Source organism: Anabrus simplex, chromosome 14 (assembly GCF_040414725.1).
Source record: "Anabrus simplex isolate iqAnaSimp1 chromosome 14, ASM4041472v1, whole genome shotgun sequence".
In the NCBI taxonomy this organism is placed as follows: domain Eukaryota; kingdom Metazoa; phylum Arthropoda; class Insecta; order Orthoptera; family Tettigoniidae; genus Anabrus; species Anabrus simplex.
Genome location: NC_090278.1, coordinates 77415222 through 77441007, shown reverse-complemented (window position 1 = coordinate 77441007; position 25786 = coordinate 77415222). Strand labels below are relative to the sequence as shown.

At 39.0% G+C, this 25786-nt stretch overlaps 1 protein-coding gene and 1 long non-coding RNA gene across 2 annotated transcripts in view; one reads left to right on the top strand and one right to left on the bottom strand.

The window, feature by feature from the left end:
* The window catches only part of LOC136885789 (uncharacterized), a 50683-nt gene extending 28998 nt beyond the window's left edge, over nt 1-21685 (bottom strand). Inside the window, exons 1-2 of the long non-coding RNA XR_010861616.2 lie at nt 21595-21685; nt 17665-17878 (exon numbers count right to left, since the gene is read on the bottom strand). This is a non-coding gene — a long non-coding RNA (uncharacterized lncRNA). The remainder of the gene's footprint in view (nt 1-17664; nt 17879-21594) is intronic.
* Nucleotides 21686-21764: 79 nt separating this feature from the next.
* Nucleotides 21765-23216, top strand: Sld5 (DNA replication complex GINS protein Sld5). Its single transcript, XM_067158523.2, has one exon. It carries the CDS (start codon nt 21924-21926, stop codon nt 22569-22571), a length of 648 nt encoding a protein of 215 aa, XP_067014624.2. The 5' UTR covers nt 21765-21923; the 3' UTR covers nt 22572-23216.
* The last annotated feature ends 2570 nt before the right edge of the window (nt 23217-25786 follow it).

The window sequence follows — 25786 nt, the reverse complement described above, 5'->3', positions numbered from 1 at the left end:
TTTATCCATATCATGTTTTGTCCTTAACGCGTGTGTATTTATTGTGTGGCATGTAAGCTTAGAGTATTTTATTGCCTTTCGTACGGTATGGTATAGGCCTACGCATTTTCTGCCCCTCGTATTATGGGATTACAAGTAAAAGAAATTTATGTCGACGATCAGGCTGCAGTGAGAATTGCTGGTAGAACAAGTTCTTGGTTCAAGGTATTTAAAGGGGCCTAACGGCCAGGTCACCGGCACCTAAATAATCGCCGATAAGGCAGAACCATGGTGTTCCTCCTATAGTGGTACTAGTTTTATTTAATCTTTTAGGCTGTAACAGATCCATCAAACTAAGTGTCATGGAAGTAGCCTGCTGACAGTTTTCAGTGACTAACTGTGCTGCTCAATGTTGAGAGGCTGGTGGGGCTATTTCACAGAGCAAAAGGAACACCCAAGGACAAAAACAAGGTTACAGACAAATGGGACACATCTATTCCTCTTGCTCAGAACTTGCTGACAAATCAACTTACATTGGTCAGTACTTTAAGACAAACCAAAATGGAAATTCATCACTGGAAAAGAAACTGGAAAGCTGTTGAAGGGACCCAGAATGCCCTTTCTCTGCAATGATAAATTATCAATGTTTGATGCACCTTTTCTCAAAAACTATCTATGACAGACATATGAAATGTGTGTTCACGATATGTACCTTGACTAGCTACTGAAGGATATATAATTAAAATTGCGCCTCAGATTTAATGAATATAATATAGACTTTACAGAACATAACTCATTCATGTGACTAAAAATTTGGAATTAAGCAATCTGAGACCTTTGGTACATGTAGAACACTTGAATAAACAAACTGAATGTTTCAAGCTCCTACATGTAGTAGAAGCTGAGAAAAGATACATTAAGTAATAAAAAAGTAAACTTACAGGAAAATAACCTCCAAAGTGTCAAAATAAGCCTGCCCCATAACTTCAGTCAACCTCCTCTTCAAATTAGTTTGTAAGTTCTTTTGACTGCACTATGTCATTTTCTGGATTTTTTGGTTAAATTCTGGAACTTTCAGTCAGCATTTCAGAGTCGTTCTTTGTCGCATCTCAACAGTTTGACACCAGACACCCAAAACCAACTTTTCCAAAACCTTACATCTTATTTAATTTCCTTCCTTGAATGTGCCACTGCATTAACTACTTCGAGGTGTAGGGTACAAATACCCACAAACACAGTCTTGAGAATCCGACTCCAGATGTCAATGTTTACACTATCGTTTGGATTTTCTGTCCGTCTGTGCAGATATTCCTTCAGCAGACCAGAGTGTGCTAAGTCCCCAAAAACAAGCTTTATTATTTGCATCACAGCAAGAGGTAGACTGTGTGGATGATTGTACTTTTCCCAGTTTTCAGACCATACACCTCATTACAGAACTGCTACATTTAAAATACTTTCACTGAAACCTTAGAGGTAGACTTAACTCAGTCATGATGGCTACCAGCCGACTACTTTTCAAGCATGAGCTATTTAATATTTTTAAAAAATACCTCCACTTATCATTCAAAAATGATTTATATATCATTTTAAAGCCAAGATTCCAAAGTTAATTTTAGATTAAAAATAAAACCGATTTTGTGACCCTGAATCTCCATTCTGGGTCCCCTTAATGAATATGTATGACTGGCAACATGGAACTGTAGATCACATCTTTTGGTCATTTTACAGTAAAAAAGAATATACCCAGGGTCATTCCATGTCAACAAAAATTGCACTGTTCAACTGTAATTGCTAAGATTTGCAAAGCAGGTAATCTTCCTCAGAACCTACCTAAGAAGTTGGAAGGAAAAGGCATGACTGCCAGAAAGGAAGAAATGTTGTGCCAACAGCCAGGCACATTAAAGCATTTATTCTAAATGGCTTGACACCGCGGTTAGCAAATTCGAGTCCCAACGGTCGGAAAGTGAGCAGCAAGACTGACTTGTTCGCAAAAGGAACACCCACACAATTAAGAACATTCCAGAAAAATAAGCAACAATTCAATTTTGTTATTACAGGATACAAGATATGGTATGACTTAATATGAATTCTACCACCATTCCCTGATGTAGATTTGACTGTTTTACGGCTGGATGCCCTTCCTGACAACCCCATATGCAGGAATGTAATGACTTGTGTGTTTCAGTGATGGTTGGTGTATTGTCTGAATATGAAGAGGAAAGTGTTGACACAGAGCCCGAGCTAGAAGAATTAATCAGACGCGATTAAAAATGCCGGCCCGGCCGGGAACCGAACCTGGGACCCTCTGAAGCAAAGGCCTCAACCCTGGCTATTCAGCTAAGGAGTCTGGCATTAGTAATATCAAAATTATTAAGTGGATACAGACTGTAGTTTCAGAATGATCTTTTAAAATATCAAACATTATTATTAGCATTACTACTCTTTTGTAATTATTGTATCCTAATCATATTTTGTACATCTTAAGATGAAACTTCGTCTTATATTAGTACGCCCTACCGCAAAACAAACTTTTTTCAAAGTTTTCAAATTTTGAACATGTTTACATATTTAATTTGCGGAGAATAAAACTGTCCAATATTAATGAAAATATTTTAATAAGCAAAGCTGATATTCCTTCATGCTATGAAACAGTTTCTTAAATCTCTAATCGGAGTATGCCTACTTACTTATACGCCATTTTCCATAGGTTTTGTCGCAATTCAATAAATTCTGCCTTAGAACGTCGAAGTTGCATAAAGTGATCAGTTTTTATCCTAGAGATTTCTGGTTTTAACGAAAACGATCGCAAATTTATCTACTAGTCAAAATATGGTGTACCGGTACGATCAGGATCCGCCAGCAACGGACGAGCACGGGCTCCGCGGCTGCTGTTCTTGCGTTTATAGGACGTTTTGCACGAGTATGACGTTCAGAAAGTTGAGGTGTGCAATCATAGCGGATAATGCGAAGGGACGTGTAGAGACAGCTAATATGTATGAATTACGGTCTGGTATTATTTGGCTGTTTGAGACGACGTAACAATTTACAGGCACTAGATTGGGTTAAGACTTCATTAGCTGCTACGTAAAAGAGACATTAACGGTCCGATATGCTGACGTGACGTGGCCAAACTTGACGAGTATGAGGTACATTCATAGTAAAAAATATTCGTACACTTAATACTGAAACAAAAATACTTAGTACACTTATCGTCATATACGTTGTATAACACCAATAGGTTAGCTTTCTGTACACTATGTAAAGATATGTAGCCTACATCAAAATCAAAATCTCTATTTGCAAATGAGGTGTCTACCTCGATGGCAAATGGTAAACTAAAATACATTATTGTCAAGCACTAAATATTAAATTAAGAGAAGAAAATTTTCCCAAAATACATTATACAATTCATAAAACATACAATTGACAGACGTCTGTCAATACATAAATGAAAATACTCATACTCATAAAAAGAATTCGTACAGTCCGGTTTTACTTTCATTCCCCACTGATTTTTGTGCACATTTAGTATTTTTTGGCAATCCTTTTGATTTTACAATGACCTTAAGCCGCCTAGGCATTGAATGAACTAGCTTGGAGGTGAAGGTGGGCTCAGTCTTACCCCATTCTTCCAAAAGAGCCATTTTTCAAAACTGGCTTTGATGAAATATTTCTTGTGCTCGGTCTCTTTAAGATAAGCCCACACATGTTCAATCGGATTCAGATGCGGGGATTAGGGGGTGTTACCGTATATTTGGGTGTGTTGTATAAAATCCACAATCGTGTATGATTTGAATCATTATCCTGCATGAATACATAATTACCCAGAAGTCCCATTTTTTCGGCACTATTATAGATGCTAGATGTTTCTTCAAAACTTCAATATAGTATTTACGGTCCATCTTTCCATCTATGAATTATAAAGAACCTACTTCAGCCGAGCTCATGCACCCCCAAACCATTAAACAACCACCACCATGCTTCACTGAAGGAAGCAGATTTTTTCGAGTTCTCTGTTAGTTTTCCTCCACACCTTTTTTGCCATATTCTTCAAAAACAGTGAATTTACTTTCATCTGTAAATATAACTATCCCAGAATTCTAGAGAAGCATGTTTATAGTCTGTAGCATATTGTAGTCTTTTCTTCCTATTTGCTGGGGGTAATTCAAGGTTTTCGCCTGGCATTTCCACAATGATACCGTACTAATTCAGACCTCAGTTTTGCAGCACTGATCCTAGGATTTTTCTTTCTTCTCTCTTCTGTTTCTTTCATTTTGCGGCCCATCTTACTGATTGACTGCTATCACTCGTTTAGAACGACTGAAGCACAACTGACTTGGTACAAGACGTTGCAAGGGATGTTATCAAGGTCTTTGATGTGAAATAAACCATATGTACGAATACTTTTTATGCATCTATATTTGGAATTTATTGGATGACTCGTTTGTTAAAACAAACATTTCTAAAGTACTATTGACATTTCCGGTACGTAGTCATATTCATGTTTCGCGATATACCGAATATAGAAAAGTAGTGAAATTTCTAGCAGGCACTAGATTGGGTTAAGACTTCACTAGCTAGTACAATGCGTCAACTACAAACGACATTACTTAACGTTTAAGGTGTACGTATACTTTTTCGCCATGACTGTACGTCCGGCAAGTACGAAAAGCATTGGTCTGGTTTGGTTAGGTCCGGCTAGCTGCAAAACCATTGGTCTGGGGACAAGCAAGCCCCCAGGTTAGGGCCGCGAAGCGGCCAACAGGCCTCTGGCATCCCTTACGAAAATAATTTTAATTCAACGAAAACCTCACAGTGACAAGTTAGGTCGTGATCCACCGAAAACCACTGATAGTGACAGGTTAGGTTCGGTTAAGTGCGACAGCACAGCTGAGTGGCTGTCATGACTTCAAATTATTTCAACACCCATTCGGGAAGGAATGATTATGAAGTACTTTTTACTGTCCTACACTATGAAACTGTTAAATCTTAATACAGAGCAGCGAATCAAAATGTAAAAAGAAATTTACGAGAATAGAAAGGAGGTCTAACTGAAGTGCGATATTTGAACATTTAACTTGTACTTCACAATTTTTCCAGAAGGGAACGCATGTTTTTTTAAGTTTGAATGTGGGGAAGAAAAAGAGTAAAATAACTACCGAACGTAAATACGCGTTCATTTCCACAGCAGATATAATTTAAGTAAAATAGAACAATAACACTACCTACTTCACAGCTGTGGGAATATTTTCTTAAGTTTCAATTGGACCAATTTGACTGAAACCTAGGCCTATTTCAGGTATCATTCTCATCACAGCGAAAAGTTTATAAATTATAACAGCAATATTTTAGCTAAACTTCAAATCTAAGATTAACGTAGAGCGAAAGTTTACAGCCTTCAACAACTAACTTTAAATTATATTCAATCAATTATCTGAAACCTTAAAGTACTGTTAATCTGAGCACATGTATAGCCTTACCTGTTATCTTCTCGTTATGAATACGCTTGAAACCGACTTCTATAGCACTTGCCGATTGCGAAGCACAGTGAATGAATGCTGCGAAGCAAGGACTGGGCACGGCCGACTAGATCCCTCGCTGCGCTCCGACTGGGACGTGACGTGACGTTCCTCCCAATGCCGCTCATTGCACCAGTAGCGTCTTCGGGTCCAACGCACGGCCGGCTGGAGCGACGAATCAAACGGGCCGTGGTCCAACTCTTCCAGGTTTCAAATGGCGCTGTGAGCGCTAACTGCTGAAGGTGTTTTTTTATGCGCCATCTGTTGGCATTCAACCAAACTAATGAAATGGCGGCAATAGCCGACGATGTTAATTTTAATCGCGTACTACTTCTTTACGAATGTAAATTTTTACCGCGTTCCACTTCCTAGCGATTGACATATATACATTTTTTTTATTTAAACATCAACGTTTCCAGATCCTACACGCTTTAATACTGCACATTTTTTCCATGTCAACATCATGAAATTTTGAACATTAAAGTGTGGACTCCGCCCACCCGCAGACTTCATTCATTTACTTATAGTTCCAGTGGAACTCCCAAAAATTATTGGCGTATAGGCCAAATCAGCCGTGATCGACTGACTTGGACGCCAAAGGGTTCAATACATTACTCTTTCCTGTTTGTTACAGAATTTAAAATATACTATTTGTCATAATACTACTGGTACTACAGTAGTTTCTGCGGATAAATCCATAATATATATACGAAGTCGAACGTATATTTGTTTTAGCTGTATAAAAATAATTTTTTTCACGAATAAATATGTCAAATAAACTCGAAGAACGTAAACAATGAGATTTTACAATGTCATAGTCCGTGCTAAGGATCACACAAGACCATTTCCTTGGAATAGTACGACCAAGACCGACTACAATTACTAGCCAATCCATTGATTTAGACTAGACATAATTCTAAACGATTAGGCGGAGGCTGTCTTGCAAACTTCATGTGATTTATGGCGGAATATATATTTCAGACTATATGTTGTATTTTATAGCTATTTGAATCTGAAAATGGCTAGAGATATTGGACGAATGAAAATATATTCTAGGCCAGATTGTTCTCCAACATTTTTTTTAAGAGATCGAAGACAGAAAATGCGTAGGCCTATACTATACCGTACGAAAGGCAATAAAATAGTCTAAGCTTACATGCCATACAATAAATACACACGCGTTAAGGACAAAACATGATATGGATAAAAATAGTAGGCTAGTGATTTTAGACGGGAAATATCTAAGAATGACGGTCAATTGAAAATACTTTATATTCATTCTTCGACTATATTTGTTATTAGCCTATATCGAAGACGGCATTCGTATGCATATATATAAACACAGTGGGGATAATAATAATAATAATAATAATAATAATAATAATAATAATAATCGAGTAACTTGATCGTGCGGTTAAGGTCACTCAACTGTGAGCTTGCATTCGGGAGATAGTGGGTTCGAATCCCACCGTCAGCTGCTCTGAAGGCAGTTTACTGTGGTTTCCCATTTTCACACCAGTCAAATGCTGGGGCTGTACCTTGGTTAAAGCCACGGCTGCTACCTTTTCCATCCTTCCATAGCCAAAAACCTTTGATGTGATAGTGCAACTTTGAAAAAAAAAATTGACTTTAGGTAATAAAACAAACAGCCAACTACAAACACATTTGAATTAAAAGATAAACAGTATATTTACACTTATACACACACATGAAGTATTCCATGATAGTGTAATTCATAGTTATGTTTATGGGTCCTTATGATATATGGTACCAGTACTCATATAGGTAGCAGAAAAAATAAATCAATAAATAAACACTGCAACACCTGCAACTGCTGCTGGTGAAGTTACATTTTGCTGGTTCTGTAGTACTGCAGACCTTATATTTTTAAATCTGTGTCTTTTATGAACTTTGCAATTGCTTCATATACCTCTAGTTGCTGGAAGGATAAAATACAAAATCCTTTATCTGTCCTGTCTTCACCTATGCTTCCTTGACTTGGCTGACTGCGATAAACACTCAATATTTACATTTTTTTAAACTTGACCGACACACTTTTGCACATTGTTTTTCACCTCCCCTACGATACCCTGTCTGCCAATTTCCAATCTCTCTATAGCTTTCCCTCTATTCTCACCTACATCCATGACCTCCACGTCCAATATCTCAACAAAGGTCTCAAATATAATAATCCCATTACCTCTGTAGCCGTCAACCTTTCCCCCTCTCGCTTCTGCCTTTCTCAACTACAATCGCACCCCAGCTACCTCCCATCTCTTTCCTCTGATATCACCACTGCTTCCCTCATTTTATTCTATTCCAGAATTACATTTTAATAATGTGGAATGTTCTCTATAGCAGTGGTGCTATCCAGTACACAATATCATTAGCCATCGAAATCATTTTCTATTACGTTTACATATAATTCTTGTATCAGATTCTTTTTCCGCCATATCATTCTTTTGTCGTATAATCACTAGTCTTAACTACTTTTATAGCATAACCAACTATTTGTTAATTATAGAATATACTTTACTATTGTATGAAGGGCATAACTATATTGTTCTAAACTTTTTTTTTCTAACCGAATGAAGTACATTACACATCAGTTATTACGTCCACCTTCTCAACATAATCTCCTTGTAACTGTATGCACTTTTGCCATTGATGTGTCAGTCTCTCCAGACCTTGCTGAAACCATTCTTTTGGAGTGCTGCGTTACCCATGCCTTGACAGCTGTGTCTAGTTCTGCAAAATCCGCAAAACGGTGACCACACAGAGGTTTCTTCATGTTCCTGAACAAGTGATAATCACTTGGTGCCAAGTCGGGAGAGTATAGTGGGTGTGGCAGCACCGTGAATCCCATTTGATCAATGGCAGCAGTGGCCTCTCGGCTAGTGTGGGACCAGGCACAGTCTTGTTACAGAAGCATAACTTTAACCCATTTTCCTGGCCACTTAGTTTCAACGGCACGACGTAAGCGCTTAAGGGTTGCCACATATGCTGCACTGTGAATCGTGGCCCCAAATTCCAGCCAGTCAAAGAGGATGATGCCCTTCATGTCCCAGAACACTGTCGCCATTTGCTTGCCTACTGATAGCACTGTTCGACATTCCTTTGTCAGTAGACTGCCCCCAAGCTTCCATTGCATCGATTGTTGCTTCGTTTGTGGCTCATGGTAAAGGAGCCATGTTCCATAACCAGTCACAAGCCTAGCCATGAAGTCGGTTGGATCTTGATCATGGCATTACAAAAGTTCTCTGCACACGTCCACACGCCTCTGCTTTTCGTCTTCAGACAAGAGTCTAGGCACCCACGTGGATGACACCTTCCCCAACTGTAAGTGACCGTGCACGATCTGCTGCAGGGTGTTTCGGCTAATTCCTGTGGCTGCCTCCTTTTCTGTAAATGTGATGCATTTGTTTCCTTGGAAGACCTGTTCAACCCAGGCTATGTTGGCTGATGTTGACACTGTCACATTCCTTCCAGAACTGGTTCCCTTGTCAATCGATGTGCGCCCTATTTTCCAACCTTCCACCTAGTTGTTAATTGTTTTCCGTGACGGCACATATTCTCCACAGACTGCCACCAAGCGACGATGAATTTCTGCAGTGGTAACACCTTCTTTCCCTGTCCATGACAGTTGCTTTCCATGTTGTCTGCTCCTGCACTGGCAGTGTTGTTATGAAATGGCTATGACGAGTGCATTCGTTGGCCCCTGTGGGTGTGCTGCTACCAAACGGTGGAACAAGACACTAGTTACACGTCACCACCTTCAAAAGTGAAATGTGAACCATACCCAGGCGTACAGTAGGCCCCTGTAGAACCTTCCACTTTCAATAATAATAATAATGTTAATAATGTTATTTGTTTTACGTCCCACTAACTACTTTTTAAGGTCTTCGGAGATGCCGAGGTGCCGGAATTTAGTCCCGCAGGAGTTCTTTTACGTGCCAGTAAATCTACCGACACGAGGCTGTCGTATTTGAGCACCTTCAAATACCACCGGACTGAGCCAGGATCGAACCTGCCAAGTTGGGGTTAGAAGGCCAGCGCCTTAACCGTCTGAGCCACTCAGCCCGGCCTTCCACTTTCAATTACATGCCAAGTTATATATAATATGTTAGCTCTCCTACTGGAACTGGGAACACCTATTGTTTTTCTCATCAACAGATCAGTCTTTCATTTTTTATTGATTATACATAGTGCCCAAGTAACCAAGCACAGTAAACATCATAGAGATTTATGTTCTTTGCTTACTGTTTAAGTTTAATTCTACTGTTCAGCAAGTAATCTCTGTGATATGTATTTTATATTTTGATTTTGTATTATACTTGCATTATTCATAAGCTGTGTGATAGTAATCATATTCACATTTAGTACCCCTTGTATATATGTTATTTTACATTTTATATTCTTATATTATTGTTATATATTATATATATTATTCCGTAAAGGATGGCTAAGAAGTGCAAGTGTACAAATAGGAACTGTGGGTGTGACCAGGCATTAAGGAGTATGAGGGAGGAGTTGGAGAGTTTGAGGGAGATAATTAGGATTCTCTCAGAGGACAGGAAGGAAAGTAGACCTCTCTCAAAAATTGTACAGGATACAGTATGTATAAAAGAAGGGTGGGAATGAAAGGGGGAATTGTAGAAGACAGGTGGTCTAATGTTTTAAGGGGAAAGAGATAGGAGGCTAAGGGTTCTATTCAGGATCAGAATTCAGGACAGGTGTCTGTGAGAAATCGGTACAAGTCAGTGCAGGTAAAACAACTGAGGGAAGATGAGGAACAGGGAACTGTTGCTGAAAAGTGTGGAAGTAGGAGGAAAGGGAAATGTGGAATAGTGGATAGGAAAAGACAGGTGGAAGAGAGCCATGAGAGGGAGAATAGGGAGGAGGAACTAACTTCTGCAGCTGTCAGGAAAGATAGGGCTGACCAGGAGGGGAGAGGATCAAATGAGGTGGTAGGGTTGAAGCTCTGGTCATTGGAGATTCCACTGTTAGACATGTGAGGAAAGTGTGTGGGTGAAAGGGAACCAGGGTAGATTGCTATCCAGGAATTAGTTTGAAGCAGATATTGAGAAAAGTAGAAGAGAAGAAGGAAGGAAAGGAGAAGGTGGTAGTGTTTCACATTGGTACTAAAAACGTACGACAAGCAGGTATAAGTACCAATATAGTTGGGGATAAGTGGGATCTGGTAAATGCAGCACAGGTGAAGTTTAAGGAAGTGTAGATTGTTATCAATGAAATACTGTGTAGGAGGGATACTGACTGGAAGGTGATTGGGGATTTAAATGAGACCATGGAGTGGGTATTTGGGAAACTGGGAGTGAGATTTCTAGATCTAACAGGTGGGTAGGAGATAGAAATCTGTGCTCAGATAGCCTTCACTTAATCTGCAGTGGTACATTTAAGTAAGGAAATTTGTTTAGAAGGGTTATAGGAAGGTACATTCAAGGAAATGGGGTGGCCTACGGAGCGGTGATAAGAGTACAGGGAACTGGAAGTCGATGACATAAAATGTTAGTGCTCAATTGTAGAAATATTGTAAAGAAAGGAATAGTATTAAGTAATTTAATAGATATGTACTTACCAGATATTGTAATAGGAGTTGAATCATGGCTGAGAAATGATATAATGGATTCAGAAATATTCTCACGAAACGGGAGTGTGTATCGTAGAGATAGGATAGGAATGGTAGAGGGAGGAGTATTCATTCTGATGAAAGAAGAATTTGTAAGCTACAAAAAAGTTAAAGATGACAGGCATGAAATAGGCAATTTGATGTCTTCAGAGTGTACAGACCGGGAAATGATACTGCTGATGCCGATTCAGAATTATTTGATAAGATAATCAGCTATGTGAGAAACGATATGGAAAGGAACGTGATAGTAGTGGGTGATCTCAATTTACCAAATGTCAATTGGGAAGGTAATGCGTACGACAGGAAACATGACCAACAAATGGCAAATAAGTTAATATGGGAAGGGTAACTGATTCAGAAAGTGATGCAAATAAGTTAATATGGGGAGGGCAGCTGATTCAGAAAGTGATGGAGCCAACTAGAGGAAAGAATATTCTCAATGTGGTGCTGGTAAAACCAGATGAGCTCTATAGAGAAACTGTAGTAATAGATGGTATTAGTGATCACAAAGCTGTTTTTGTCATAGTTAAAAATAAATGTGAAAGAAAGGAAGGTATTAAAATTAGAACTATTAGGCAGCACCATATGGCTGATAAAACAGGCATGAGGGAGTTTTTAAAAAGTAACTATGATCGGTGGAAAATGGTAAATAAAAATAAAAACAGACTCTGGGATGGGTTTAAAACAATTGTTGAGGATTGTGAAAATAGGTCTGTAGATTTAAAGGTGGTAAGGAATGGTAAAGATCCACTATATTATAACAGAGAAGTAAAGAGATTAAGAAGGAGGTGCAGACTGGACAGAAATAGAGTTAGAAATGGCTGTGGATGTAAGGAGAAATTGAAGGAACTTACTTGGAAATTGAATCTAGCAAAGAAGTCAGCTAAGAACGATAACATGATGGCAACCATAATGGGCGGTCATACAAATTTTAGTGAAAAATGGAAGAATATGTACTTTAAGGCAGAAACAGGTTCCAAGAAGGATATTTCAGGAATCATTAATGAACAAGGGGAGTGTGTATGCAAGAATCTTCAAAAGGCAGAAGTAATCAGTCAGCAGTTTGTAAAGATTGTTGGTTACAAGGATTCTGTCCAGATAGAGGAGGTGACTAATACTAAAGAGGTATTAAAATTTACCTATGATAACAGTGACATTTACAGTAAGATGCAAAAGTTAAAACTAGAAAAGTGGCTGGAGTTGATAAAATTTCTGGGGATATACTAAAGACTAAGGGAATCAACATCTATATCATCTGACGGCCAAGCAGGCATCAATTTTTGGTAGTGAGACAAAGTCTCTCATAGTGCATTGGCACTGCCAGTGGCTTCAAGTAGCCTACACAGTAGCCTCCACGGTATGCACTAGCCATGCGTCTTGGTAGGTGTACTAGGCACCAACTGATGAGCCCAACCTAGCACACAGGGGCAAAACACTGCCAACCAGGAAAGAGTTAGCTGGAAAATGTATAATATCCAATAACGGACCATTTACATTGGTATTATAAATTTACTCATTCAGGACAAGTATTTCAGATTCCTTAAGGGAATAAACATCTATAACATAGAAGATTCTCAGGTCCGCTACTAATAGGCGGTGGTCAGTGTCAAGGCTCTCGCTGGGTATTACTCTGACATCTGTTACCATTCTGCTCCTTTCTTCATCTGAGATGATATAATCAATTACAGTCTTTTGTAGTCCATCCCAACAGTATTGTGTTATTGTATGGCTCTGTCTCTTCTTGAACCAACTATTTTTTTACCATCAACCCATTCCTCACACAGAAGTCAAGGAGATGTTCACCTTCCATATTTCGTCTAAAATGAGGTCCCATCACATTCTCATATCCTGCTCTATCCATCCCAATCTGTGCATTCAGATCTCCTATAATGATAGATGTAAAGCTGAAAATTACAGGGATGTCAGTTTGACATGTATAGCATGTAAGCTTTGGGAAAGCATTCTTTCTGAGTACATTAAACATGTCTGCAAAATTAATAACTGGTTTGATAGAAGGCAGTCTGGATTTGGGAAAGGTTATTCCACTGAAGCTCAACTTGTAGGATTCCAGCAAGATATAGGTGATATCTTGGATTCAGGAGGTCAAGTGGACTGTATTGCTATTGACCTATCTACGGCATTTGATATGGTAGATCATGGGAGACTACTGGCAAAAATGAGTACAATTGGACTAGAAAAGGAGTAACTGAATGGGTGGCTATATTTCTAGAAAATAGATCTCAGAGAATTGGAGTAGGCAGATCTTTATAAGTCCCTGTAATAATTAAAAGGGGAATTCCTCAAGGCAGTATTACTGGACCTTTATGTTTTCATGTTTATGTTTATGTTTTATGTTGAAGTTAATAAATATTGATATTCATTTATTTCCTTATAAATTTTGAAGAACCAACAACCATTACCATTGCTCAACTTTCCATAAGTTTTTAATAATACGCCATCTGACAACTAAATGGAATGTGTTTTCTGATTTTTATCTTTATTGTAATATCTTTTAATATGTCATAATCCTCAAATAATTATCATGTTTTAGACTCCAATATTATCACAAATATTGTCAAGTAACAGCATACTACATTTTATATAGTAAAAGTTGTTTAACAATCTCCAATACATTTCAAACGATATAGTTTTTAACAGCACTCATAAATAATTTTCAATCAGGTACCTGATCTATCCTAAGGTGAAAAATATGACTGATGATGCCTACTATTGATAGGCAAAACATGTACTATCTAATATGTTAATTTCCTGTTAACAATTTTGATAAGGACAATGTCCTAATTTTTAAAATTGTATTGTATTGAATAGGTGGATGATTAATAAAACATACAAATGTTATTTAATACAAATATTTTCAATACAGACCCAGAAATGAATGTTATTACATGTAACCTCCGAGCATGTCGGTGCAGGCTCCCCAGAATCCGAAGGCTCGCTAACGTCGTACAAGACGACGGTGGATTGGTTACCACCTGGGGTAGTAGCTTTAGCTGAAATTTCCTCCATGCTTTTCACAGTTGAAAAACTGTAGATTGGAGTCGGTGATATTTTGTACCGACCAAGGTACTACCAAGGTTGTGAGCCTTGGAGCCCCCAGCACTGATCGGTTCACCGACCCAGTTTCCCGCTGGGATTGGTTACCCAACCTTCCACTGGGTTGCTCGGCTTAACAGGGGCACTTCTTGTAGGTTACGTGCTGAAGTTGGAGTGAAAGAGGCTAGTTGGATTCTCTTGCTGAATCCAATAGTTTATTGATGCAGATGGTCGCAATGACGCATTTCACTCCCATTTGCCAGGGCCGTGAAGACCCCTCCTAGCTTGACTCCTAGGACCCTGGTGTTCATAGTGTTATTTGTAAGGAGTACTTTAGGCATGACCAAATTAGTGATGGTCTCACATACCTATCCAGGTTGAGACTGAGAGAGAATGCCTTCCCAAACGTATTCCCTACCTATCCCAGCTACTTACAACCATCAGCTCTTAAGGTAATTATCACCTGAGGTCTTAAATTATTATAATGGCTGACATGCTTTATTGTTCCATTTGAATGACATTCTAAATAATAACGGTTTGCAGAAAAGGAAGGAACCACAATTGAGGGATGTTGACATGCTCAAGCCAAGTAATATCGTATTGAAGGAGGCTACCAGTGCCATTAATGCTTTTTTTTTTTTTTTTTTTTTTTTTTTGCTAGTTGCTTTACGTCGCACCGACACAGATAGGTCTTATGGCGACGGCCATTAATACTGCTCAGGCGCAAAAGGTGAGAACATTCCCTATTTTATTACAGGAAGAACTTTGAACACAATATACAGCTATTATAGTTTGGTATTCCCCATTCTAACTAATACTATTCTTGTTTGTTTATTCAGGGTGTTCAATCCCCAGACAAGAAAAATGGAGAAAACTTTGAACATGTACAGTGTCAGAAAAAAGAAGAGAAATTGAAATTGATAATTAGGAATATGAGGGCTTCATTGCAAGAATGATCATTAAAAATTTACAAAGAAGGAATGCTAGGATGAAAAAGAAAGCGACAACTATGAAAACTTTATTTCACGACTTAAAATTAAAAAGTTCAATTACAAACGAGTGTGCTATTCAGCGTATTGATATTTAAGGCTTTCTACTAAGACATTTATGAAAAGATCCAGGGAACAAAATTTAGACAACATTTCACCAAAGTTACGCAGTTCAAAGGACAGTAATGCTGACAGTTGTGATTGCAAGGCTTGTTCTTGCAAATTTGTGGTCTGTAAGCGGCTTTAGTTTGATCAAAAGTACAGTTTTATATGTTATTATTTTGTGTAAAGTGTAGTGTATTATAATTAGGTGCCTTGTGCTTGAATAGGAAGAAAACACAGTTTTAACCGCATTCTCCCTCATTCAGTAACGCACGGTTGTGCCGAATGGGCGTGGCCTCAAGGACTTCCCAATCCTGCGAAGTGGGCCCACTTTCTCAACAGGCTAGCTGTGGTGAAGGGCCACTCCATTACTCTTCTCACCTCCCTGGGTTCGACAATTCGCAAAATGAAGGAATCAGCTGAAAGAAGACAAGGCCATAAAGGGCATGAAAATGGAAGTCTCCCTAGGTGGTGATTTGTTTTAAGAGGAAGTACAACTAGGCAACCATCCTCTATATAACATTAATCAGAGAGAAAAAATGGAAGGGATCCAACACTTCGGAAAATGAAGATATCGACCAAAGGAAGACAAGGGCCACAAAGGGCATGAAAATGAAAGACCCCCAAGGCCTCGCAACCTAATACCTTTGGTAGGCAAAGATATCAAGATATCAAGAGAGTTGTTACTTGTAATACCATTGGTGTCGGAAAAGAATAAGGATTGACCAAAGGAGGCCAGATAGAATAAAGGAAAGTGAGGAGCCTGGCACAAGTAAGTGGAAGCAATGTCAGGACTCAGGGAAGGGCCTCGTGGTCACCAATCCACGCTCCATAGTTAAGAGCCCCTGAGTCCGCTTTTAGTTTGCCTCTTACGACAGGCAGGGTGATGCTGTGGACGTTATTCTACTGCCCATACCCACAGGGAGGAACACATGGCTAAAAATTATAAGTTTCTTAAATTTTTCTCTAACACTAGAAGAGGTGTCATGCACTTCACACAAAGATTGCTTTTTATCATAACTAGCTAGTCTAATGAATAGATACATTTCTGCAATTTTCCTGAGGATTAGTAACTCATATAGATCTTTGCAAAGGTATTCACTATCCACTGGGTGTGAGAAATGGAAAGGCTAGTTACCTCCAGTTCTGAACTTCATTACCGCTGACCGGACAATAATTCTGTCTAGATTGCACGAATTCATCTGCTCACCTAACACAACTCTAAACCTAAATTGGTGGTGATGGTGGTGATTTTTGTTTTAAGAGGAAGTACAACTAGGCAACTAACCTCTGTATAACACTAATCAGAGAGAAAAAATGGAAGGGATCCAACACTTTGAAAAATGAAGATATCGACCAAAGGAAGACAAGGGCTACGAACAGCATGAAAATGAAAGACCCCCGAGGTCTTGCAACCTAATACCATCAGGGTCAGAAAAGAATAAGAGTTGACCAAGGGAGGTCAGATAAGATAGATGATAGTGAGGAGCCTGGCACAAGTAAGTGGAAGCAATGCCAGGACTCAGCTCTGGTGGTGGTGGTGGTGGTGGTGATTAGTGTTTTCAGAGGAAGTCAACTAGCCAACCATCCTCTATAGAACAGTAATCAGAGAGAAAAATGGAAGGGATCCGACACTTCGAAAAATGAAGATATCGGCCAAAGAAAGGCAAGGGCCACAAAGGGCGTAAAAATTAAGGGCTCCCTAGGATTCAGAAACCTAATACCGTCAGGGTCGGAAAAGAACAAGAGATGACCAAGGGAGTTCGGATAGGATAGATGAAAGTGAAGAGCCTGGCACAGGTATGTAGAAGCAATGTCAGGACTCAGCTAAGGGCCTCGTGGTTGCCAACCCACGCTCCCGAGTTGAGAGCCCCTGATGCCCCTTTTAGTCGCCTTTTACGAAGATAGGGGTTACCGTGGGTGTTATTCTACCAGTCTCACTCACAGGGGGGGGGGCTCAGCTCAGGGCACCGTGGTCGCCTACCCATGCTCCCGAGTTGAGAGCCCTTGAGGCCTCTTTTAGTCGCTTCTTACGACAGGTAGGGGATACCATGGATGTTATTCTACCACCCCACCCACAGGGGGTTCATCCTGAATTCCTTCTCTGTGCAATGAATGATTTTAACATCTGGAGATGGTTCAATTAGCTTACCTATCAAAACATGTTGCACAAAATTGTAACATATTTTAAGGAAAGCTGCATAAGAGTCATAAGGGAGACTCTCTGTTTGTCTTATTACCATTGTTCTACAATGTAAGCAAGCGAGATAGTTCAAAAGCCTTATCACAATGTACCCTCCAATATATCTCAAAATCTTGTCCTGAAATTCAGACAATTGTTACAGCTAAAAATATAATGTCAAATAATACATACCTCGTCAGGTGCTTGCCGTCGAATAACTTAAAGTCTTTTCCTGGGTGGCTGAAGTATACGATTTGGAAAATTGAAATTTTCAGGTACCGGGACATCATCCGTAAGAAGTGGTTTATTTCTAGTTGAAACACACATGTAGCATGTCTCAGAAAAGTGGTCACTACAGATCAAACCGTATTTTCTTCTTTATATTTCTGGACGTATCCATGGAAATCTGTAAATGAAGTTACGAATTGTGAAACTAGATCATTCTGACTATAACATATATTACATAAGGTAGGCATTTAATATGCCAATATATCATGTAAGATACCTCCATAGAAGGAGAATACTTGATGGCAAGTGCCAAATCCAAAATAAAACAAAAAATGGTATCTTGATTATATCACATAATGAATGTACGGTCAGATATTTTGAAGAGAAAATCAAACACGGCACATCATCCGCCTTCCAGGCCAAAGAGGATATAGAGGATGGAAATGAAACTCAATAATAAATCTATTAGCATCCAATCTTACAATTAAATAGCCCATTAAATTAAAACTGATTAAAAGGTGTTGCTTCAGTGGTGACGATAAGGACCCCCCGGCTTGCAAGGGGCCCACGTCTGTTTCTTAGTTCAGTAGCTGAAGAGTGTTTTTACATATTGATAAAGGTATAGCACACAACACAGTCATCATTTGTATTACAGAGGGTTATTTCAAACTTAGGCTGTCGTAGTGCAGAGCTTCTTTTGTCAATAGGAGTATGGTAGTTATTTCTGAGAGAAAGTGAGTTTCCCAACCTGTTCCAATAATAAACATCCCTTGCTGCCACTCACAACAACCAACAAGGCTTTTGAAGTAATTAGCCAGTTCTAAGATCCCATTAGTCAGCGAAGATGTGATAACAAAGACAGTCTCCTGATCTACACTCTAAATACTGAAGTTTCGACCCTGTTTATTACCTCTTTGCAGTAAGTGTACCTAATTAGGCCTACGATGGATGGTTGAGTTGTAGATAGTAGTAAATTATTTGGTCCTTGGAACAAGATTATTTCTTGATATTGTGAAGGTCAGCGTGTTTTGGTTACTACAAAAAAGAGCCATCAAAATCATGTATGGATTCCCCTTCCTCAAACCGACACATGAAGTTTTTTCAGAGTCAAATATTCTGCCATTCTATAAACAAATTGCATTTTCATCAGCAGTCTTTATGTATAAGCTAGACAGGAAATTAACCCATTCTACTGTTAACTCCCATTTTAGTGAAATTCATGGATATGAAACTAGAGGATCATTAAGGATATATCCCTCTCACTCTAATTCAGTAAAGTATGGAGTGAAAGGCATAGAATCATCAATGTTTAGGGAATATAATGTGTTGCCTTCTGTTATACAGAACTCTAAATCGGTTCTATGTTTTAAGAAAAAACTGACGGAATATTACTCTTTTACAGATATCTTAATATAATCTGAATCTGAATATACTTGTGTGTGTGTGTGTGTGTGTGTGTGTGTGAGAGAGAGAGAGTGAGAGAGAGAGAGAGAGAGAGAGAGAGAGAGTGTGTGTGAGGGGGGGGGGGGTGCTTACATGTATTGTTGTTTTTGTGCCATACAAGTGGATTACTTTAATTCCTCCAAATTTGAAAAGTAAATTGTGGAGCATTATCATCATCATTCCTGTTCATTGTCATAATATACAACCTTGTACTACAAAATAAACTTGTAACTTTCCTTATCAGGAAACGAGGAGCCCGTTTTCAATTATTGCAGAGGGGGGGGAAGGGGGCCGAGCTTCTTAGCGTTGCTACTGTGTTGCTTAATAATATTATGTGAGGTTCAAACATTTCTATTAATCCTAATAATTCATGTTTCTTGCCTAAAATACTCCTACAGTTCCATTGCAGTATTTTCATGTTGTTGTTCATCAGGTATATCTATACTAATATATAAAGAGGTAAAGTTAGTTTGTATGTCATGGCTAACCTCAGGAACTAATGGACCGATTCAAAAAAATTATTTTACTAACGTAAATATTCGTTATCCCTGAGGGACATGGGCTGTATTTTATTTTCAAAACAATTCTAGGGGGAGATATAAAAATAATAGGCTAATATAGGCAAAATATCGAATTTGTCATACAAGGACGAGACAAAGCTCAATTTAAGCCCCTTGACGCAAAGAACAAAACTCGGTAAGCCCTATGGGCCCCAAACCCATGTTTTAAGGCTGTAAAACCAACCGTTATGGAAATTTTGGCACCACACTACCCCTGCTCTAGGTATCGGATAAAGAAATGAACTGCCGTAACCATGGCAATGTCAGCTCCAGGATTCTACAGCAGCGAAATTATCTACAATAATATCACAAAAACCTTAACATGTTACAGACATGAAAACTGGTATTTGGAATCTCCTTTAAAAATAAAAGAACAGACTTCTTTTTTTTTTTTTTTTTTTTTTGAAAATCCACTTACAGGAGTGAAAAGAATAAAAAAGCGGGTGAATTTTAAAAATGAGTATCTTCTTCTTCTACCGCTTTTCCCACACCTGTGGGTTTGCGGGTGCGAACTGTGCCGCACATGTGGATTTGATCCTGTTTTACGGCTGGATGCCCTTCCTGACAGCAACCCTATGTGTAGGGATGTAATTACTATTGCGTGTTCCTGTTGTGGTTGATAATGTGGTGTATTGAGTGAATATGAAGAGGAGAGTGTTGGGACAAACACAAACAACCTGTCCCCGAGCCAGAAGATATAATCACATGCGATTAAAAAACCCGACCCAGCCCGAAATCGGTGGAGGCTGTGTTATGGTCTTGGGGTGTATTGCTGCATCTGATGTTGGGGAGCTAGTTTTCAATGAGGGAACTCAGAACAGATTCGCTTATTTACATATTCAGAAAGAAAATTTGAAAAGTGTAGAGAATATGGGTGAGCAAAATGATTACTACTTCCAGCACGTCAACGCTCCCAAACATATATCCTCTGAGGTGCTCTATAATATGCCCCCCACAACCACAAAACCCCAGATCAGTCCCCCAGTCTCAAGCCTATTAAGCATTTCCAAAGTGGACTAGAAAGAAAAGTACAAAAACACCACTTCTTTACTAAATCTCAGCTAAAATAATTGCTTCTGAATGAATGGCATAATATTTGAGCAGAGGCAACTGGAAATCTGATGCACAATATGAGCAAGAGACTGAGGGAAGTCAAACTGGGGAAGTGATTCACAGACGAGGTAGGGACAGAATTCATAATGTTTTTCGTTCAAGAAGATTTGTGTTAAGTAAGTGTACGAATACTTCTATCTGACTTAAAAATCATACTGAGAGAAGATATATATATATATAAATGTATTTGTATGATGAATGTTAAAATTGTATCATTGCTGTGGTGGTGATTGTGATTATTGTTTTAAAAGGAAATACAACTAAGCAACCATCCTCTATATAACATTAATCAGAGAGAAAAAATTGAAGGGATCCGACATTTCAAAAAATGAAGGTAAGGCTACCGACCAAAGAAAGAAGGGCCATGACGGGCATGAAAGTGAAAGACTTCCTAGGTCAGGTCTCCATATGTAATACCGTTGGGGTCGAAAAAGAACAAAAATTGACCAAGGGAAGTAGGATAGGATGAAAGTGAGGAGCCTGGCACAAGTGGAAGTAATGCCAGGACTCAGCTATGGGCCCAGTCATTGCCAACCCACGCTCTAAAGTTAAGACCCCCTAGTGCCCCTTTTCGTCGCCTCTTACGACAGGCAAGGGATACCGTGGGTGTTATTCTACCTCCTTCACCCACAAAGGGATCATTACTGTGACCATATGGTCAAGTGATTATTTATCTTTATGTATACCGTATCATAAGTAAGTTATTGATATATGTTTGTATTGAGAGTTCCACAAATAAATGCTCTGGTTGTATCCTAAAGGCTGTACGAATACTTACGTTCATATCTGTACATATATTAAGATCACAGGGTGTTTTATATTCTCAATATATATCAGAAGTATTAGACGTTTGTGTGATTGAAGTCAATGAGTATATTGAATTGATCAGTTTTCTCTGTGATCTCGTAGTACTTTATAATCCTATAGGAATGTATTCTTTTTACTCTTTGCTATTATGATGTAAAATGTAAACTGATGTTATGGCGGTGGTTGCAGGTTTTATTTGAAAGTTAATTTATTTGTTTGTCGGTGATTTGTGTGGAAAGATGCATTCGGAATCATCTGTGCAATAGTACCATTGCAGTGTTTGATATTAATGTGAAAAAAATGGACATCGATGTCGCATTGAGTGATGAAGAAGAAGAGACTCTCACTGCTCAGCAGGTTTTAGAGGCTCTTGAATCAGCCTGGCTGAATGAAAAGTTTAGTCCGGAACTACTGCCTCATAATATCGAATTAGTGGAGTGCATGTTAGAACAAATACAGCAAATGGAGGAGAATTTGCAAAAATCCCGTCCTGATGACCTTCGTGTGTCAATTCATCGTATGGAGCTCGATCGCATTCGATATTTAGTAACTAGTTATTTGAGGACAAGACTTGAAAAGATAGAAGAATATACCGTTGATATTCTCGAAAAGGACAGTCAGAGGGACCCTGAAAGTTCATATCTATCGCCTGGTGAACGAAAATTCGCGAGAGAATATCTAGAGCATATGGAAAATCACTTTCGCGTACTTGCACTTAGACATATGCCTCCTAACTTACAGGATTTTGACAAAGTGAAAATGCGAGTTGTGCCTAATTTGGATTGTCACATATTTCTACGTGCTAACAAGACTGTGAATGGAGTAGTGATAGAAGGTGACACAGAGAATGGTGATGAAGAAGTTGATCTTGAGGAAAATTCACAGCACATAATATTGTATAGTTCAGTAGCTGAACTAGTTAAAAATAGAACAGTGCAGTTGATTTAGTTTAAAATTGCGTAAAGTGTTTGTTTTTTTGCGAATGGATATTCTTGAATAAGATTTTAAAATTGTATTTTTACATCACACAGGTAGCAAAATAATATTTTACATTTGTTAATGAGTTATCAGTCTGTTGTGTTTTTATTCGTTTATGGTGGTGCATTGCTTTCGTATAGTAAGGTAACCCAAGTTTTAGGTTATGGTAATGTTTTTTTAGTAAGTAACTCATTAAAACTCCTGAACAATGGGTACCACTGCCATACACCAACAGTTGCCCATCTCGTCCAGCTTGTATTTGTACCATTTGTCAATATATCCTTCATTACTGTGAGCAGACCAGTAATCTGTAACTTGCAAGAACCTAAGTATAACATACTAATTGTTATAGATTAATATATACAGACATTTGTCTTTATACCAAAAGCAGGTCAATAATATGAGATTCTGAGAACCAGCACCCACCGTCCTTGAGTTTTCCTCGTATTACATTAGATGAAAAATGTTTTACTTCAGTTGTGTACAGAATATAAGATACTATAGGCCTATATTATTTACTTCCTAAATAATAAAGCGGACATCATACACTCTTGGGTTCTTGCTTTGTAAAGAATGAGGCAAAGCAAAAGTCTTTCTAAAATGCCCGAAATTTATGCTTGTCGTATTCTATTAGGCTCAAAATCAAAATACTGTCATGTTCAGAATTTCAAGACTTCAGAAGTTGATATAAGCTCTCAAGGCACCATACAGCTAATGAACAACATGAAAGAGCCAGGCTGAGTGGCTCAGATGGTTGAAGCTCTGGCTTTTTGACCCCAGCTTGGCTGATTCTATCCTGGCTCAGTCTGGTGGTATTTGAAGGTGCTCAAATACCTCGGCCTCGTATCAGTGAGGACTGAACATACATCAAAGAACTCCTACAGGACTAAATTCCGGCACCTCTGTGTCTCCACACCTGGGCGGCTGGAGTGGGATGATGATGATGATGATGATGTCTCTGAAAACCGTAAGACTACGTAACGGGACATAAAGACCAAAACATTATTACCGTGAAAGATGTTGAAATGTATTTTACAGCTACAAAATATTGATCTGGATAAGACCATTGGTCTGGGGGTAAAAGTGTTTTCCCCGGACATTTTCATCAGCCGGGTAGCAGGAATGAGTAGCCGGGAAGGGAATGCTACGTAAAAATATGAATATGTAAAAAAATTTCAATTTATCTCTCTCAGGGCATTAACAATAGTATCGTACAGGTAAACATTAATTGCAAAATTGAACGATGTTAGTGTTATCACGAACAAGACATAATGGAGTATTTTGAACACTTAGTGTTCTACTGCTCGTTCATAATCATGTTACACCGGGGACTCCGTTGCTGTGGAGTGCCATGCAGGGTTGTGACGTCATGCGGAGTCGAGTGCTCGCATGCGATTCCACGCTAATCCAGATACCGCTCACGTATGACACTACATGATAGTCAAGCTAAACATTTACACTCAGATGTATTTGCTGCAATTATGTTGATAGTAATGAAGATTTATCATTTAAATAAACAGATTTACAGTATTTACATTTTAATTTGGAGCACCCAATGACTCAAATATGTATTAATATCTAGGTTATATTAGTCACACGGTCTGTAAAAATGGCAGGGCGGTGTACCCATTAAGAGGGTCCTAGAGAGATTACTTGGCTCGAGCAAAGGCCCCCAGGTTAGGGCCTCAAAGCAGCCAACATGGTGATAGTTCGTAGAACACTTCATGGGTTAAGCGGATGAAAAAAACAAATAGGAATGCTATGAAACAATACCTAAAGTAGAGTAGATGAGAGATTATTTCTTTATGCTAACCATGTACTTATAAACCTACCCTTAGAATTATTCTTACATAAAAGAATTAAAACAAAGGCTCTGTACATCTCAGATTTGCCACCATTTTCAGTGTTGCTGTTTGCCACTTTAGGTCAGCTGTCATGAAGACTAGTTTTCTATTGATTCGATTGACCTCACATCATGTGTGCCCACGTGGCGGCCACCTTTGAAAATAAGAAAACTGCAGATAAAATTTGTCATAGTATGCACCGGTGTGAGTTGTCCATCCTATCGTATGATATTAGTTTCATTCTATACTGTCCGGCTCCATGGCTAAATGGTTAGCGTGCTGGCCTTTGGTCACAGGGGTCCCGGGTTCGATTCCCGGCAGGGTCGGGAATTTTAACCATCAATGGTTAATTTCGCTGACACGGGGGCTGGGTGTATGTGTCGTCTTCATCATCATTTCATCCCCATCACGACGCGTAGGTCACCCACGGGTGTCAAATCAGAAGACCTGCACCTGGCGAGCCGAACATGTCCTCAGACACTCCCGGCACTAAAAGCCATACGCCATTTCATTCTATACTGACGACTTTATAGGTCACAATTATAAATTTGGATGTCTATCATGCATAGTATTGATTAGGTGGAGACATCCAAATTTATAATTGTGAATTGTCTATACTAGATGTGTAGAAGATAACTAGTGACAATGGCACTTCTGTACCTTGTCGGCATATTTAGGAAAAAGCATATAAAAATGATGTGTGCAATATCTTTGGTAGAAAGAAGAGATACTTCCTTTGTGCTTGCCAGGGATCCACCAGCCTGCCCTAAAAATATTCTTACATAGCAGAATTAAAACAGACACACAATAAATCAGCAGAATGCAACTATTTGCTGTGTTCATATTGGCTAGACAAGTTTTGTAGTCTCCAACAGAGCTCTCAAAGTGTCCAAATAAAAGAGCTGCCACATTCGGTAAAAGTACGAGAACCCCCAATTTGTAAAAGTGTCATGCCATGTGTGGGATGTAAGTGGTAGCAGAGGTGTGGGGATCCCCTTTGCTTGCCCCCCAGTCCAATGGTCTTGTCACTATCTGGACATTAGCAATCCTGTTGAGTGACGTCATCTTAGCTGCGCCATGTTGGATCTCTTACCTAACTTTCGCATGCCAGTTACAAAAGTTATATCCCCCTGGGTGGGGGCATTAGAATAACACCCATGGTATCCCCTGCCTGTCGTAAGAGGCTGCTTAAATAGGGTTCTTTACTTGGGAGCGTGGTTTGGTGACCACGGGGCCCTTAGCTCAGTCCTTGCATTGCTTCCACTTACTTGTGTCAGGCTCCTCACTTTCATCTATCCTATCCGACCTCCCTTGGTCATCTCTTGTTCTTTTCTGACCTCA

Coding starts and splice junctions, on each gene's coding strand:
- Sld5 (XM_067158523.2), top strand. CDS start 21,924: ATGGACATCGATGTCGCATTGAGTGATGAAGAAGAAGAGACTCTCACT.